The sequence below is a fragment of the Pelecanus crispus genome, chromosome 5 (genome assembly GCF_030463565.1).
Source record: "Pelecanus crispus isolate bPelCri1 chromosome 5, bPelCri1.pri, whole genome shotgun sequence".
NCBI classification, from domain to species: Eukaryota; Metazoa; Chordata; class Aves; order Pelecaniformes; family Pelecanidae; genus Pelecanus; species Pelecanus crispus.
The window spans coordinates 72,595,391-72,613,127 of record NC_134647.1 but is presented as its reverse complement, the minus strand read 5'-3'; the positions used below and the strand labels follow the sequence as shown (position 1 = coordinate 72,613,127).

Below are 17,737 nucleotides of genomic sequence, written 5' to 3'. Positions count from 1 at the left end.
TTAGGAGTTGATAAAAGGGTATTAATTGAGAAGCTCTAGGCAGGGTTGTTGGATTCTGTGAACTATAAGAGATGGTACAATGATATAGTCCATTTTTGATAGAGAAGTCACTTATAGCTGTGTTTCTTAAGATGTGTATGTATTTAGTGCTGCAGAGACTAATCTGAAATTCCTTCTTCTGCCTAGTGATCTAATTACTAGTATGTCAAAGACCAGGAATGGAATTTAGTAAGGAAGCAGGATCCTCGTGCCTTTTTTGTAGATGGAAACCTCTTCAGTGTGTTTGTGCAAAGATGACATTTCACAAAGGGTGAATGGCATTGCCAGTGTTAGCGGTCTTCAGCTGTCAGTGCCCCTCTGCCTAGTGTGCGTTTCCCAAAGGGTAGCATTGACTTTGCATCGTGTCTTCATTCAGGGCTATGGAGGTGGCTCATGGGTTTTGGTGGAATGTCTTTAAAATTGGTTTTCCTGGGCCAGTTTAATGTGACCTAATCTTCTTCAGCTGGTGTTCTTCAGTAGTCCAAATAAATAAATAAAAATATGTGTTGATGATCTTTGCTGTTAAGAAATTAATTTCATGAGAAGCCACAATTCTTGGTAGAGAAGCAGAACAGGACTTTTTAGTGTGCATCTTACCTTTTTAGAAAGAGGGATTTGGGCCATCTTTCCTCATATTCGGTCATAAAATCTCCTTGAGGAATTTGCTTACATACTGAAGTAACATTTGAAAATATTTACATCTATTTAGCTGGCTATAGTGTGATAGATGCATTTCCTGTCTCTTTCAGTGTAAGCATTCTGCTTTTCCTCTTCTTTCTATCTCCTCATTCCTTTCTTTTGTTTGTTTGGGGTTTTTTTTTCCTCAGCTGGATCTAGAAAAATAGCAAATATCACATGATCAGGCCGTGTAAGTCTTTGAACCAAAGTTTGGAAACTTCTAACAGAGCTGTAATCAGAGTTCCTTAAACTTCTGTCCCAGTGTTTCCTAACCCACGCTGCACTCCTGTTGAACGTGGAGCTCCAGCCGTGTACCAAGAGGAGGGTTCATCAGCTCCCTCTTGTTTCCATAGTGTCTTGCACTCAAGGAGATTCCGCCTGTCAAAATGACGTGATGATCATGGCTCTACTTATAAAGTCAGATGTGCAAATACATTTTTTTCAGTCCCTTGCTGTTACTGGTGCATGGGAATTGACTACTATATAGGTGAAGGCTGCTGTGGTTAATGACCTCTTGTTAATGACTTCTCTTCCTCTGACTGAATAGCGGTAACTGAAGGAGACTAAAAGAGCTGCATCGCCAGACCTGCTAAAGGTGTCCTCCCATGCCTTTAAGTGAATTGGTAGTATTTGCTGTGAAGCTGACAGTCTGTAATGAAGGGGAGAGTTGATGGGACGCTTACTTTCTCATCTGTCTCTTCAATAGACGTCCTTGACAGTTGGGAAGGAAAGGCGGGTTTTATGGTTTTGTTGCAGGGTTTTTCCCCCTCAAATGGGGTTTGTTGCTTTACAAGCTTATGAGATATTATGAAAAAGCATATTGAGGTCTGGAAGCCATCTATATATTAGACTATAACTGATGTATAAAACAAATACCATTCAAAGTTCCGTGACCCTTTGATATTAATTAAAATCTGAACAAATGTACACCCTAGCCGCTCTGGTTGTGTCTTCATTAGTGTCCTTTTTGGAGCAGTCCTGCAATTTTGAAGCGAATCCCATAATTGTTTCTTAGTGTATGCTGATTGAGTTCACAGACTGGTTTTGAAATGTAGCCCTGGGCTTATTTGGGGGAAACGAAACTGAAAGCTTTATACCAGGATTCTATAAAATGCAACAAGATTTAATTGGGGACATAAGAGTCCAAAATAAAACTTGGCCTTTTGGCCAACATTGAGCCATGTATGTATGTGATGGATACATCTGTCCCAGGGAATCTGACTGGAGTCCTATCTAAAATAAAATGCCCTGAATCATAGAATAGTTTGGGTTGGAAGGGACCTTTAAAGGTCATCTAGTCCAATCGCCCCTGCAACGAGCAGGGACATCTTCAACTAGATCAAGTTGCTCAGAGCCCTGTCCAACCTGACCTTGAGTGTTTCCAGGGATGAGGAATTTCATGTGTTGTAGATATGGTCGTCTCAGCATTAACTGCTTTGATTCAGTGATCTGCACTTTTTTGGTCTGCCAAATTACTTGCTAATATTATTTCATTATTACTTCATAATAACTGCTATGTTTTATATGCCGTTCATTTCATGTTCTCATCATGTCTCCTATTCATTCTTCAGGTACCAGGACATACACTTTGTAGAGCTGCTTTATAGGTATAAGACTCGGGTTATTTTGGACCAAAGAGAAAGAAACCCCAAGGCCAAAGAACTCCTTTTCCTTGTTTCAGAAATGTATCAGTACATATATTTTGTGTGCAAGAGTAACAGCGAGAGAAATCAGTCCTCAAATAAGATAATTCAAGCAGATGAAGTTTTTCAGTTTTTAAAGTCTACAATGTAATTCCATGTGGAAGGCTAAGAGGCAAAATCTGTCTCTTAAAGTAGATTTTGTAATATTCAATTATGTGAGCTTAGTTGTGGACACTTTTTTAGTAGTCCAAACACTGAGTTTGTATCTGTAATTTCTTTTTTTTAAATGGATTTAGATTCCAGTCCTGTGAGGATGACATGCTATCCCGGGTCAAGACATGATGAAGGAATTAACCATGGTGACGTTTTCATATTTGAGATTAAAAGAAGACACACATCTGCCAAACGCAAGCAGAAGGAAAAAATCTTGTTACTCTTTCTAAATCCTCTGAAAGCAGCTAGATTTTTAACTTACCCAAATTCTGGAATTTTGTTAAGATTGATATCCACATAGCAGTGTAGAGAAGCACAGAAAACCTTAACTATTCAGGATGTGTGCTAGTTTCCTAGGAGAAGAGTCGGGGGGGGGAAGCAAGAGTGCATTTTCTTTTTAGTGGAATAAGCCAATTACTTCCCTTTAACTTCACACTCATGCAGGCACTTGTTTAAAAACTGCAGATGTTTACAGTTACTGACTATGAATTGTTTCCCTCCTTTATTCTGGATAAATTTAGTATCTTGCTGGGTTTTTCCTGCACAAAATCTGAGCAAATTTTAAGGGTCTGCAGTATCATCTAATGGTATTCTTTCTACTGTCTGCACTAGCTCTTTAACTACCTCAACCCAACTGATGATTTCACTTGAACTAGGAGCAAGAGAATCAGGATCTGGAAGAATGTGCTTGGACCTGGAAGGTGTAGAGGAGATTTGCACCTTTGTGCCGTAACAGTCATGATAGCCCTGGCTGGCTTACTGCACAGCTTTCTGTGTGATTGGGATAGCCTTGGATTCCAGGCACAGTAATGGAGCTAGTGAGATGAAGCTATTTACTAGTAAAGCACTAAGAAATTAGTATCATTTGGTTTGGTGCATAGTTCTTGACCCATCTGTTGTAAGCAGCATTCAGGATTATAAAACGAGAATCTAACATAAGCTCTTGAATGCTGTGCACCATGTTTTGGTAATTTGTCAGGCAGCCTTTGCAGAGTGTACTTTCAGTAATAGTGCTTCTTCCAGTTGGAAATAAGAAACATGATCAAAGAAGTAGCAATATATGCAGCAGTGTACTAAGAACACTGTCGTCAGATCTGAAGGAGATGCTTATTCGTACACTTCCATTCTGTACACATTTTTTGTTACAGAACTGTGTACCTACTAACAGCAGTGTGATTTTACAAAGCTGGATTTGTTTGAAAACTGTATAGTTCTCTATGGGACGCTTCATGCAGGATGTTTTGCAGTCCGATTTATGGAAGAGCAATCTCTGTGAGAACTGTGAATCTTGCAGGAAAAAAACCAAAGCAAATCTGTATATCTAAAATGATGTTAGCTTGGATAGCTTCAAGTGGTAGCAGAATGGCAGACAGCAAGGCTGTATGCAGCCTCACCCTAAATGTTTTGCTTTGAGTTACACCTAATGTAGGCTTATCGTTATGAGCATGCTGGCAATGACAGCGTGTAATGTGTAATCTGAAGAAATCGAACAAATAAAATGTGTCCCTAGATGAATTTAAAATGTAGAGTGCCCATTTCTAGTTTTCTGTAGCCTGCTGGCTCAATATATGGCTAGAAGAAAGGAGATGAGCAAATGTTGAATGATATGAGATGGCAGCTACAGTTGGCTTACGAGAATTGTTCTGCCTCTGGCCCTCTGGATCATGAACTTCATCACATCCAAGAAACGTTAACAGCTTGGCCCCTTGGGCTTTAACAGCTCCAAGTATCTTTGTGGGTTTTGTAATTGACAGCTCCACCATCAGTATGCAGCTCTGATTGGCATTCTGTGCGACTCAAATGCATGAGGGTTTCAGCCTACTATTCTTTTGCAGAAGCACCATGATGGGCATCTGAGTGACATTTTAATTTGATAATGAAAGCGCCATTAAATCAGAAAAGAGAAAAATGCCTGTGTTTGTGGCACAAGATATTTTGTGTGACCACTGAGGTCATTTGAGAAAGGCCTGCTGTTGCAATAGTTATACAAGTTTGCCAGCAATGACTCACTACTGTGGTGGCTGCAGATAAATTGCAGTTGCTTTCTACTTGTTTTTGAAGATTTTGGTATTAAGAGTTTCTGTATGTTGCTTAAACAGTAAAAATCCAGCAACACTTCAGTTTGCTTGATAAAGATTAACATTTCCCAGACTTCTTCATATGTGAAATGCTGCAACAACCTGTGTTCTGTACACCCTGTTGTCCCTCTTGACTGTGTCAGAAGGGGATATGTTTTAGCACCATTAAAACCTTCTGTTTTGTCAGCAACAAGCCTTTCCTTCTTGTGCCTATTTCTAAAGAGATGCTGACTGGAGTCAGAACACAAATCATTCAGTGCAAGTCTTTGGGATTCAAGCTTCTAGACGCTCACGTCTTAGATGCTTTCTCATCTCTCTCATTTAGAGAGATGTATTAAAATATCACCTATGGAAACCAAACTTGTGGATTTGGGTTGTGCTAGACAATGTTACACCTGAATCTCTCTCTCCATGTCTATATAATATAATTAGAGAAATCTAAACCTCACTGTAAATAATTGACAGTGTAAATAGTCAAATGTATTGTTCTGCCATCCTATAGATGAGGAATGTGGTAATAAAATACTACATGTTTTGACCAAAACTATGCAGGAAATCTGTGGCAGAATTAGCATCAGGTCCGTGTTCTTGAGCTTTTTCCGGTACTTTTCATCTGCAAACATATTAAGAAATTACTTACAGTGACTTTTTATTTTCTCCAGTGTATTTCCTCTTCCAGCTGTTGAAGGTTTAGGGTTTTTTTTTATTCAGCAGAAATAGATTTTATTCTTTAAGAACTATAGATTTAGGAGGTTTTGTACTGTATGCGGCTAATGATAAAATTAACTGTCTATCTATTGATCACCCAGTTGGAACTGGCTAGTGATCTCTTGGGAAGTGACCCCAGGACCAATATAAGAAGGATAATTACTACCAGTTCAGCGTGGAGTTACTGGCATTCAGATATGTAATTTGGCCAGCCAGGGTTCTGTTTGCACCACTGCTCACAATCCCTCCAGAACCTTGTTTTCAGGCTAGACGTCCACTCACTTGAAACTCTCTGAATCCATGCTCGTTACATTTAGCAATAGTAAGTGATACTGGTGAGGTACATATTGGTGATGCCTGGAAAAGAAAGCATGGTTGTGATAATAATGAGCTTTTCAAGATTATTTTTGTGGCTCTACTCTGTGGATCTGTACTGTCATCTTCATTTGACTCTTACTGTTGACCTGTACGAAAAAACCTTTCATTACTTGCCTACTGCAAACAAAATGGTGTAGCAGATACAGTATTACTGATTGACTCTCTGCGGCAGATAATGCTTGCAACTTCTGCTGAATGTTGAGCATGTAACTGCAAATGCACTTTTTCTGGAAGGAATATTAGTAATTCTCACACTGCGACTGACATTAAGGTATCTAATGTTACTCTGAAAGCACAAGTGAGTTAACCCATGTAATATTTTGTTAAATGGATGAATGTAAAAATTTTGCAGGTGGCGAATACAGACACAAATAAAATTAAATGTTTTTTCCCGGTCACTCAGTATCTATGGTAAAAGTATGTACTTGACTTAAATATCTTTTCTTGAGTTGCTAATCTTGTTTCGGTACAAAAAGTAAATGAAAAAAACCCCAATACTCTGAGTTTGGCCCCGAAATCACTGGGCAAGCTGAACTAAGAAGACATCTCAACAGAACAGCAGCAATGTCATCTGTTCCAAATACTGAAAGCATGTATCCCTTGATGATAGCCTGTCAGAACTGCTCGGCAGTTTGTTTCTGTGTGTTGAATACTTGAAAGGTATCTTCTAAATAATTTTCTAAATAATACTTTTCTATAATTTTAACTTTGATCATACTTCAGAAAAATAGCCAAAGCAAAGTGCTGTTTATGTCTTCTTCCTTTTGAAAGTTTGAAGTCTAAAATGATATCTTGGTATTTTTCTTCCATGAGCCTTACCTTCCTAGGTATGAAAATCTTTCAGCAAAACTAGTCATTTAGTGGCATTTCAGATACCTTTAACCCTATGTTTGTTTGTTTGTTCTCCTGTGATGCTATATTGCAACAAATAAATACCTGTCTGTGTTGGCTATTATTCCTTGCAGCTGTTTTTCAGAAAAGCTATATGGAAAAAAATAGCTTGGATGATTGCAAAAGCCAGTTCATAGCCAGGAGAGTCCTGACTCTCTGCTGATCTTTTCACAGGCCTCCAGAATTGGCATCAAAGTATGCAAATTTCTCTGAGGGAGCATGCAAGCCTGGTTATGCATCAGCGCTCATGACTGTCATCTTCCCAAAGTAAGTAATTACTTTACTGGGTTTTTTTTCCCTCTTCCCCTGATGACTTCCTATCCTTCAACGTGGGTGATCTGCAGAGATTGTCTTGAAAAGTGTCATTGCTCTGTCATTTGATTGGTTCAAGGGGAGACTGGTGTTGAAATTCTGGACTGATTGATTTCAGTCTGACTAGGAGCCTGCTCAAAGAGTAGAGTTCTGTGTGTTGAATAATAAAAGAAATTACATTGTCAGTGCATGATACAGATGTGTGGTAAAGCTCACTGCTGGTACCAAATCATGCAATCGTGCAGCTTCAGTCATGAAGTGACAGATTAAGTTATATGGAGTAGTAAAGTGTGATTTTTTTTTTTTTTTTTTTTTTTTTTTATTCACTTGGGAGACCAGGGTAAAGCATCCCTTGGGTGCCCGGAGGCTTTGCAATAGTGTTTTCCAAAGAGTCTAAGACATGTTATTAACAAGTTGTGCATCTTACTCTGAGAAGTTATTGTTAGCTGAAGTGTTACTAGTTTCTTCAGAATTTGTTTCCTTCTGAAAGGGTGGAAAGTTGCAGTACTGTTTGATAGCTCTGAGAAATGAGGAATGTAATCATAACAGATCAACTAAAACTTAACTTTAAATTTGGCTTATGGCTTTCTCTAATGCACCGTGTGGCTTCTGCATTTCAAGGAGTTTGTAGAATAGCTGGAAGACAGTTCAGAAGATAGATTGCCATGAACATTATACTGTTGGGGCTCAGGGATCTCAGTTTGGTTCATCAAATGGAAAATTTGACCAAATGGTTATTTGGCCTTTGTACAAACTTCTAATGCATGTGGAAAAGATCCTATAGTGCAGTGACCTCTTTGGCAAAAGAGGTTGTGGACTTTTTAACACAACTGGTACTTTTCTAAAATGTATATTTTTTTTCTTTAGGGGAGGGAATTTCCATGACTTGCACACGTAGAGGTTAGGTTGGGTGACCATGGCCTTCAGGCCAAGCCTGAAACTGGTGGTATCTTTTGTTTTTATTAGCAAACATGGTGTCTGCAAATTTAATAAAAACCTGGCATTGCCTTGTAACCAGCAGATAATACAGCCAGACCTTAAAAATAAAACAAAACGCTAAGTGTTGAGACTATGTTCTCCATCACCAGTGTAAAACAATTATCAGTATTATCTTCTGTGTAAATGCTGGAACTCTGGTTAGAATATAAATAAATACTAGAACTGAAGGTAGATACATTATCATCCTCCTCTTTTAAGAACTTTCTGAGTGCTTTTAAATCTGTGTTTGTGTACATATTAAATGTAAATAGTATAGAAGAGGAATATAAGGTAATTTAACTGTGGTAAGATGTCTGAAGCTAAAGCCTTCCTTTCTTTATACAGCTGAAACCTAACTCCCCTTTCCAAGGCATGGCTGTTGTTACAAATTGATTCTGCAGAGATAAATTATATACACTGAAGAGGGAAGACTGTTTAGTACAGTTATTAAGGCCAGGAAAATACCATGAATGGTCCCTTATTCTGATTTGTTTTGTGACACAGGACATGATGTTTTCTTCCAGTAAATTCATCATGGATCACAGGCTAGTTAGCTTGATTTAAAGATTTCAGTTGATGGAGAATCTGGTAATAATGTGCTACATTGTTCCTATGGATAAATTCATTATTGCAAAAATATTAATCTAATTTTAAATTTAATTTAAGACTTTGGCTTCAAGAAGGAGGTTTTTTGCCTGCTAGAATCCGAAGTGTTATTTATTCTCTCCTTCAGTAGCCACTTACAGATTGCTGTTCAGTCACCTTCTCCCAGTAGCTAACTGCATTGAACCAATACCATGCAGAGAGGTAGTAACTTGTCTGCAGTCTAACTAGGTGGTTCTTGTCTTGTTCAGATATTGAAAAAATCATATTCATAGTTCTAAAGAGAGCATCTCACTGGGGGTTTATGTTCAGCTGCTTCTCTAACATGAACCCTAAACATTATTAAGGTTGACATTTTTTTCCAGGATGTCCTTTAATTCTTTATTCATTGAATTCAGTGTTGGACATTTCATTATTTTACCTGGGATTGGTGTAAGGATGGCTGATCGGTGGTTCTGCAAAGAATTCCATGCTACACTTAAGATTCTTTCTCTTCTGAAACTTCTCTCGTACTCATAGAACTATGCAAAATTAATATTACCAAGCCAGGTATTATAATTTAATATATTTAGAAGTCTTAAAGCCAAATTAGCTTGCCTGTTGATTTAAGAATTTGAGCTGCGTGATTTCTTTTATTCTAGCTTTTGTTTTCAGTTGCTCGAATCATTAGGAAAACATCATCTCTGCAGCTGACATTTTTCAGGCTTGGTCTTTGCCATAAAAATGTGTGGGTTTGTTGGGGTTGTTTTGTTATTTGGATAAAGTTGGTTTGGCTGTTTTCAAGCATGAATAAAATGAATAAATGTTTTCCCATTCTAAAGGTTCCTGACTTTTTAGTGCAATTGTAAATGTAAATAGGCAAAATATGATGGAAATAGTTGAGATAGAATAAATATTTTTCAGAGGATGTAACTCTTCTTGGTAAGTGCTTATTTAACAGTAAAAATGTGAGTTCAGACTTTACCAAGCATAAGCAAGTGCTAGACAGGTTAAAGAGCAATGCCCTGAGAAATCTCGAAATGTGGTTGCTGGTAAGAAAAGACTAATTTTTTTTTTTTTTTAAATGAAGTCCTCAGGCAATCAGTTCTCATTCTAGCAATGCTTGATGCCTTTATTAATAATCCTAGCTGGAAAAAATCTTAGGTTAAGTGTACAGATGATACACTTATTGGAAAGTACTAAATAAAGGATTGGTTACTTTTAGAGAACAATCTGGCTTGCATGATTTATGTGGCCACAGTCCAACAAAATATATGTTAATACATCCAATATGAAATAAGACATCTGGGAGGAACAAATGCAGATTATACCTTCAAGATAGAAAAAACTCTGTCTTGGAAACAGACACAGAGAAAGCTTCATGTAATCTCAAGAAAATATGAGGGCTGAAATGCTATTTCAGGTTCATGTGTACACACATAAGTTGAGAAATTTTGTGTGTGACACTGATTTAAAATTAAAAACCCCAAACCCCCACAGCCCAAGACTTCTAGAATACTGTGTCCAGTTTTCATGGTGAAAGTCTGAGAAGAGAGGGAAAATAAGAGATGGAAGGAAAGCCACAAAAATGAACAAGGACTGGCTTAAAAAATAAAGTAAACAAGGCTCCTAGAAATAAGTCATTTTTCTAAGCAGGAGTTGTATCCAAATGAGGAGAATAGGAAAGAGCATTAACTTTGGCAAGTTAAATATAAACCATAATGAGGTAGGCCAAAAAAATGTTGAGGAACAACTTTATAAAGGCATTAAAAAAAAAAAAAAAAGCTTTTTGTCTAACTGTCAAAAGCAGAAAGCCTGCCAGAGATCCCAATGGGCTGATAGATGATCATAATATTACATGTGAGCTAAGGGAAGGTGAAGCTGTAGCAGGGAAGTTATTTGCATTGCTATTCACTGCAGAACATTTCCCACGTGGAGCCTTCCTTTCTGGGGAACAGGCTGGGGGAAGCTGACAGAAGGCTGACGTTTGGAGCAAATCAGCACAATGAATTGCTAGGAAAAGTTCTCACTTTGTGAAGAACTTGGTGGTGAAGTTGCTGAGTTACACACGGTTGTGTATAGTCATTGCTTAAACTGGCCTTAGGATGGAAGAATGAAAAGCAGTAAACGTGTCAGGCTTTTCAAGAGGGGCCCATGGAGCGTTTGGGAAACTGGAAACAATAGTGAGCCTGGTTTCTGTATTAGGCACCTTGGTAGAAACTATAAAAAAAGAATAGAATTAGTGTTCGTTCACAGGAATAAAGGCGATGATAGAGAGGAGTCAGGTTGTCTTCTGCAGCAAGAAGTCCTGCCCTGTAAATCTGCTCATGTTGTTTGAATGACTGGCTGAGCATTTGATAAAGGCAATTTAACTAATACAGTATGTCTGGATTTCTTTAAAAAAAAAAAAACAAACAACAGAACAAAACCAAAAACCACCAAACAAACCACAAACCAACCAAAAAAACCCCAACAAAAACAACAAAAAAACCCCCAACCAAACACTTGGTGTTTCAAAAACTTGTAGGAAGTTAAACTGGTATATTCCTGTAGTGGTTAGGTAGTGACTAGGTAAAGATTGGAAACTGCATGGAAAAAAATAAAATTGGACAGCACAGGGACGTTACCGCTGGAGTCCTCTGGCGAATGCGTGCTGGGATCTCTGCTGTTCCAAGTGCTATAAACTATCTGGAACAGAGGATGAATAATAAAGCGCTGACACATTTTTCCAGGTAGCAAGACCAAAAGCTGACTGTGAGGAATGTCAGAGGGATCTCACAGCACTAAGTGATGGGACAACAAAAATAGCAGGCCAAATTCAGTTCTGATAGATATAAGGTAGTGTTTGTTGAGAAGATTGATCTGACAGCATACACCTAATGATGGACTTAGTTATGCCTTGCAAATCTGGAAAGAGATCTTGGAATTACTGTGGATGGTTCTGCAACTGACTGACCAACAATGGTTAAAAGACCATGGACATATTAGGAGACAAATGGAGAAAGCCCAAGAATATTTTATGCCACTGTCTAAATACCCCTTGCACCTGCATCTTCAATAACACGTGTAATTCTCTTCAACTAATTTTGAAATAGATGTAGAAGAATTAGGTTTATATAGTGGTAGTGAAGAGTAAACAAAACCATTGAGCCATTTCCATGCTCAGAAAGATTGAACACACTTAGACTTTCCAGTTTGAGGTAGAGCAAGCAGAGGGCAAATGGTATTCACAAGTATGTGTAAAATGGTGAATGGCATAGAGATGCTGTTTAGGTGATTGCTTCTCTCAGTACAAGACTCAGAGGTATTAAATGGGAATATGGTGCACCAGTTTAAAATAAAGGGAAGTGCTATTTCATACTATTTCCAGTTACGTTATTCTGAGAATGAGTTCCATAGTGGGCAAAAGATTTGGGGGGGGGAGGAGGGGGGCAGGAACAACCCAAAAACCAAAACAAAACCAACCAGCCAACCAAGCAAAAAAGATTGACAGTCAGGTTCTATTAACCATAAGGATTCAGAAACAGGCAAGGAAATCTCTGGGTTACAGACCCTGGAACCTAAATGGATGTTGAGGGAAGAGTGTAGCTTTATATACCCTATTTCATATTTTCAGTAAAAAATGAAATATTGGCCAATGGACACAGACATCGAGTATGAGGCTAAATGGACATTTGGTCTAATCCATTGTGCCTGTGCCTGGTTTTTTGTTTGGTTTGGTTCTGGGTTTTTTAATTATTATGCCTCAAAGGCAGACTGGCATAGCTTCAGAAAAACATGCTGTAATCTGAATCATGACAGTGGCTCCCCACCAAGAGAAATGGATGCATGATCTCAGTATTGCATCTTGGAGTAGGAGCTGGCTAGCTGGTCTGCATCTGCTGCTCATAGTAACTGAAGGAGTTATCTAATTTTTCACTTTCCAGGGCAATACGATTCTGCCTCTTGTAAATCTCCCAGCAGTAGATAAATGACTCAAAGTGCCTGAAGTATGGTTACTGATTTCAGAATGATAGGAAGAAAATGACAAGCGTCTTTGGTAAAATGGCATCAGTAGGTCTTTGTTCAGTGAATTAGACTATTTTTAGTAGATCTGAGGTCACCTACAAGTCTGGAGCTAATGCTTTGACCTTTTTGTAGAAGGCACTAACTTGTGTTTGCAGTGGTAACACTGCAGTCTCCTGCATGTCTGGCCTTACAGTGGAAATGATGCTGCCTGTGTGCAGTTCTCTTTCTATGCCCCATTCTTTATCAAATGAGAAAGGAGACCTCTGCCCACGGTTTGCGGCTGACACGCCAGCGCGGGACAGTTCAGCTACTGACAATTTTCCAACCACAAGCTCTTGTAAGCTGGCAGCTAATACTTGAAATTAGAGGAGGCAGTAAACAGAGAGGGAATGAATGTCTGCAGCCTGCAGACTTGTGAATCTGTGTTTGGTAAGAGGACATGGGAAAGACATCTTTAAAGAAAGATAAAGGGTATCTGAAAAGATTTCAGAATAAGGGGGAAAAGGGAAGTTCAATGTACAACAAATCTACAGGTGTTGTGACCAAAATAGTGAATTTAACATTTGTGATTCAGATATATAAGACTATTTTTTAGCACCAGGGATATAATCGTAAACATCTCTTTCTAGTGAATTGGTGCTAAGAAATAGTCTTATGTACATGAATCACAAACTGCTTTGTTAGGTCGGTTCAGAAACAAAATCAGTTTGGTTGGTTTGATTATTCTGTTGCAAACTTTCTATCAATTAGCAATTGACAGTTTCTTCACTTTTTTTGTTATTTTTCAATATAGCAGCCCACTTTCCATTCTGGGGAAAGCCAGCTCTCCTGTAAACTCCCCTGCACTTATATTTTCAGGCTGAAATGTTTCTTTGTACATAAAGTTCAACATTTTTTAAAGCTTTCATATCAGTGGAGAATACATGGCACAGATTTATGCCAGACATAGGAATTTCAGTGGCTTTCTCTCGAGTCATTCTTCTGTGTTTTCCCGACGTTTAGTTCCCCCTTGATATTGTAGGTCATAGACTCCTGTGCATTTCTCCCCTTCTGCAGGCCAGTTGTGTATAGCTAGGACAGCTCCAGAAGGCCTTTCTCTAGAGTGTACACGGTAGACTCCTGTCTCCTTGATACCAGAGCTTGGCAAAATTTTCTTTGCCATTGCTGTCTTGCAGGTACAGTTTATGCAGCTTTTATACTTTAGAAAAAAAGCATTCTTACATGCGAAAAAAAAAAAAAATTCTTACATGGAAGTGGGAGGTGGGGGCTTCAGGTGGTACTGGACCTTTAGCAAGGGCTTTAATAGGGATCGAGATAATTTCAATATGTGGCCCCCTCATCCCAAATACTTCTCCATTCGTTTCCATATTCCCTTCTAGGAAGCTGTGCCTCATACTAAGCACATAAGAGCATCTTTTCATTCTGCACTTTCCTGGTTTCTTACTTAAATATTTTAGAAAAAAAAATTTTAAAAGAGAATTCTTAACCCTCTGCTTAGAACTGAATTTATTCATGTTTGGCTGTCTCAGTGCATCATGAATTGCTGCTATACACAACATGGGCTTGTACTGAAGTGACAGGGCATGAGCTCAGCTTGGAGACTGTCAGTGCAGGTGACGGCTGCTTCCTTTGTGATTAACTATTTAAGGAGAACAGAGGAAGCCAAACGATGGCAGCTTTGCGAGAGCTCACTGAAGAAATAGGCTGGATAATTAGTTTGCTGCTGAGGATTTCTATGGGAATTCCAAACTATTCCCTGACTGTAGGATGATCCATCTGCTGCATATTTTGCAGTTTCTTCAGGTGCAGTATCTCTTAATTTTTTAGGACATATAAAATTGTGTATATATATGCTGAATTAGTTATTGCTAGTAGGGCATTTTTTGTCTTCTAATTAACATCTCATTTTGAAGTGCACTGTAGTGGTTCATTTTGTTAATTTGGACTGTCGAAGGGGCTTGCATCCAAGGAAAGAGTGGACACTTCTAGAGACTCCCACTGAAGTCAGGGTCCCTGTGTCCCAGATGCTGCTGTGAGAAACACTTTCTGCTTTTCTTCAAAATGAGATTACTCCTGTTCTAGGAACAGGGAGTACTTAAACCGCTGTCCCTTCTTTAAGTCTCTTGCTCTGTTCTTGTGCATTCAGGAATAGTGTGCGATGGTGGCAGAGATTGTTTCACAGCTCAGAGTTAGGTTTGGTGTCCCAGTAACTGCTGTAGTCACATCTCTGTGAGGAAATTTGTATGTGCCAGTGCCCCAAAGGGTGTTTGGAGATCCTGGAGCAGTGGACTGGAGTCTTATCATGACTCCCCTCAGGCGCTGTGTCTTGCTTATTCTACCTGGCCCCACAGCAAAGTAGAAGGACGTATTTGTTGTTGCATTACTGAGGTTTGAATTTGCAGGGACAAGTTGATGCAGGTGTATTTTCTCCTGGGCAGTACCGAACATCATTAGTTTCCCTCAGTTCCTTGGTTAACTCAGGCTAAAGGAGTTCAGGACTCACAGGAGGGGAAAGGAGGCATGAAAGAGGAATTGACAGTGTTCTGGTCGGTTAAGCGGTCGATGTTTCCTGCTGCTCCAAGCTGTTCACTGCCTGGCTTGTGCCTGGGGTGTCGGAGCATGCCGCTGCTCATGTTTACCTCCTGTCACCTCCTTACTCTGTGTTTTGTAAAACCCAGGCTAAACAAACATACAAGCCAAAACATGCATGCTCCTCAAATCGCTTCTGGTGTCTGGGCAACACCTCCCCACCCAGAGCTCTGTGGCTTTTCCAGTAATGCATCTGCTGATGCGGTCAGCTGCTGACCCACTGTCACTGCTGGCAAAGGGAGCATTTTGCACTGTTCTACCTTTCTTTCCTTGTGATTTTTCTGAAGTAGTGCCTGTTTTCTCCTTTATATTTGGTTCTGGAGTGAAGATTTTCCCGCTTTTTCACCTCTGCAGTTAGTGTATTGGGTATTATATACAATTTGAAGGCACTTACAAAGAGGATGATTTTTAAAAATATGTATTAATGTCAATTTTGAATGACAGAATCGGGTCAGAGTATATAACAGGTCCCATTATATGTTCCTTTGATAATTCCTATGTTTGTTTTTATTGCCGTGTGCTCATTTGGGAGACTTAAATCTCACATACTTCTGCCTAAAGGTGAAAAGTATGTTATCTCACAAAATATTTTGTCACAGCTGGCTGTGAACATACAGCACAGTCTGTTAGGAGACATTTGCTTTTAATGTTCAAACTAGAATTGTTGTCCGAGCTGTTGGTGCTGTTTATAACAGGGGCAATTGGATTGCCCTTCACAACACCCTGACTGCTTCAGCCCCTTCCACCAGCCTTGTCTGCAGAAGGAAGCTGGGATTAACAGGCAACATTTGGTAACTCATGTTCAGAGTGTTGCCAGCCTCTGGTACTGAAGTGGTGGTAACCAAAGGTCCGTTTAAAGCATGGTCAAATAACTAATTTCTCTGTGACAGATTCTCCGCATTCATTTTTTCTGTAGAGAGCAATGATGCGGGAACGTAATTCCAGAGATGAGCAGATGAAACTCTGTACACAGAACTTCACTGCTAGCTCTTAAATTCACAGCACTGATTAACCAGCCGGAGTTCATACTTCAAAACAAACTTTAATGGCAACAGCTCATTTCTTCACGTCTGGCAGCCTCTGAAGATGCTCATGCTGCTGCAGTCAGGTTGAAATAGATGTGGCACAATGTAAGAGTAGATTGGGGGGGTGGGGAGAAGCTTGGGTTCTGTGTTTGCGTCCTCTTTTCTATGTGGCACTGGTAGCTTAAGCAGTTAATGCTGCTCCTTGTGCTGCTCCATTACCTGCCTGCGGACAGTGCAATAAACTGGGTAAATAAAATAATCCTTATGTCCAAACACGAGTTTTCCCTCCCCCATCCATCTACTCATTTTGTGCAAGATTATTTTTAATCCAGATCACTGGTCCAGTTTATGGAATTACCAAATCATTATACAGACCCTGCCAAGGGTGCAGCTTGGGAATGAATGCTAAGGTGATGGGACTGCAAGAACTGCGTAAGCCAGCCTGGGCACCAGGACAGAGGTGTGGGAAGGTGTTGCTCAGGTGGTAGGGATCTGATTTCACCTTCCATTCATGCAGGTTGTTCTCTCTATGTTGTGTTGACTTTTTAACCTTTAAAAAAAATGTGCAAAGTAGTACATGCAATTCCTGTGTGCTGATCATGACAGTAGATTCTACATCAGAGCCATTTTTGAAGCTGAAATCTTTCATGCTTAACCTCTCTCGAGTTTTTTTTTAAAAAAAAAAAAAAAGTGAATCCATGTGATGTGCAGGCTTTGTGCCTAAAAAGTTTGTCTTCAGATTCCTTTTCGTGACTTCTGAATTAAGTGAGACTGTTAGATGAAAGCTGGAATATGGGCACATGGACCTTGCTGAACGTGTGCCTTTCTGGCTTTGAAAAAGGTGCAGAGCATATGCGCTTTCGCTTCAGTATGAGTACACTGCATCTTATGCCAGAGTGGGAACAGGATGGGGTTTTTTGTTTTGTTTTGCAGGTTTTTTTGTTTTCTAGAATACTACAGTTATTTCTAAGTTGTGAACTTTAACCAAAATAAAAGGGACAGCTTTGCAAATGTGCAAATAAATAACTGTATTTGCATGAGCATGATGATTGTAATAGAAATAATAAACTTAATCTGTGCCACCAAATAAGCATATTTCATTGTGCATGTGTGTTTGGGCTCCGTTGCTGTGGCCCATCTGCTCTAAAGCTATACCAGTAAGAATGTTTAACGTTCAGGGAAAATCTTGCAGCAAGGATTGCTTGAAGGATCTAAATGCATTTGAGTGAATGAAAACATCAGTGAGCATGAACTGAAACGAATGAAAAATATCAGTGATCATGAAAGTTAAGCAGTGTATGTAATAACACTGTGGTTTTGATATGCATGTCTTACCTTCTTTTCTTTTCCTCAGATCCCCCTAAGAACGTGGTTTGGGGTATCTCTCTTTTTATTAAAACTCTGACTTTGACTCTCTGAAGGTTCGTTTTTATTGGTCCATCATCTCCCCAGAGCCCCAAGAAGTTCCCTGGTATCTCTGAGGCTTTTTATGTCACAAGTAATTTCCTCTTGCCGTAGAAAAGTGTGCAGCTTCCCTCAGAGTTTTCTGACTTGTGTTCAAGAGTGGATAATTGTTCCTTCTGAACTCCTATTGGTGGTTTTCAGCAAGTTTCCT

General features: G+C 39.3%; 1 protein-coding gene across 7 annotated transcripts in view; it reads left to right on the top strand.

Moving 5' to 3' along the window:
* ST3GAL3 (ST3 beta-galactoside alpha-2,3-sialyltransferase 3) overlaps positions 1-17,737 on the top strand; it is a 183,178-nt gene that overhangs the window by 61,508 nt on the left and 103,933 nt on the right. For 5 of the 7 annotated variants that reach the window (XM_075711376.1, XM_075711372.1, XM_075711375.1 and 2 more), the window contains one exon: positions 6,803-6,895. The exons of the other annotated variants lie outside the window; for them this stretch is intronic. In XM_075711376.1, the coding sequence (XP_075567491.1) occupies positions 6,803-6,895 (93 nt within the window). The remainder of the gene's footprint in view (positions 1-6,802; positions 6,896-17,737) is intronic. 7 annotated transcript variants of the gene reach the window in all.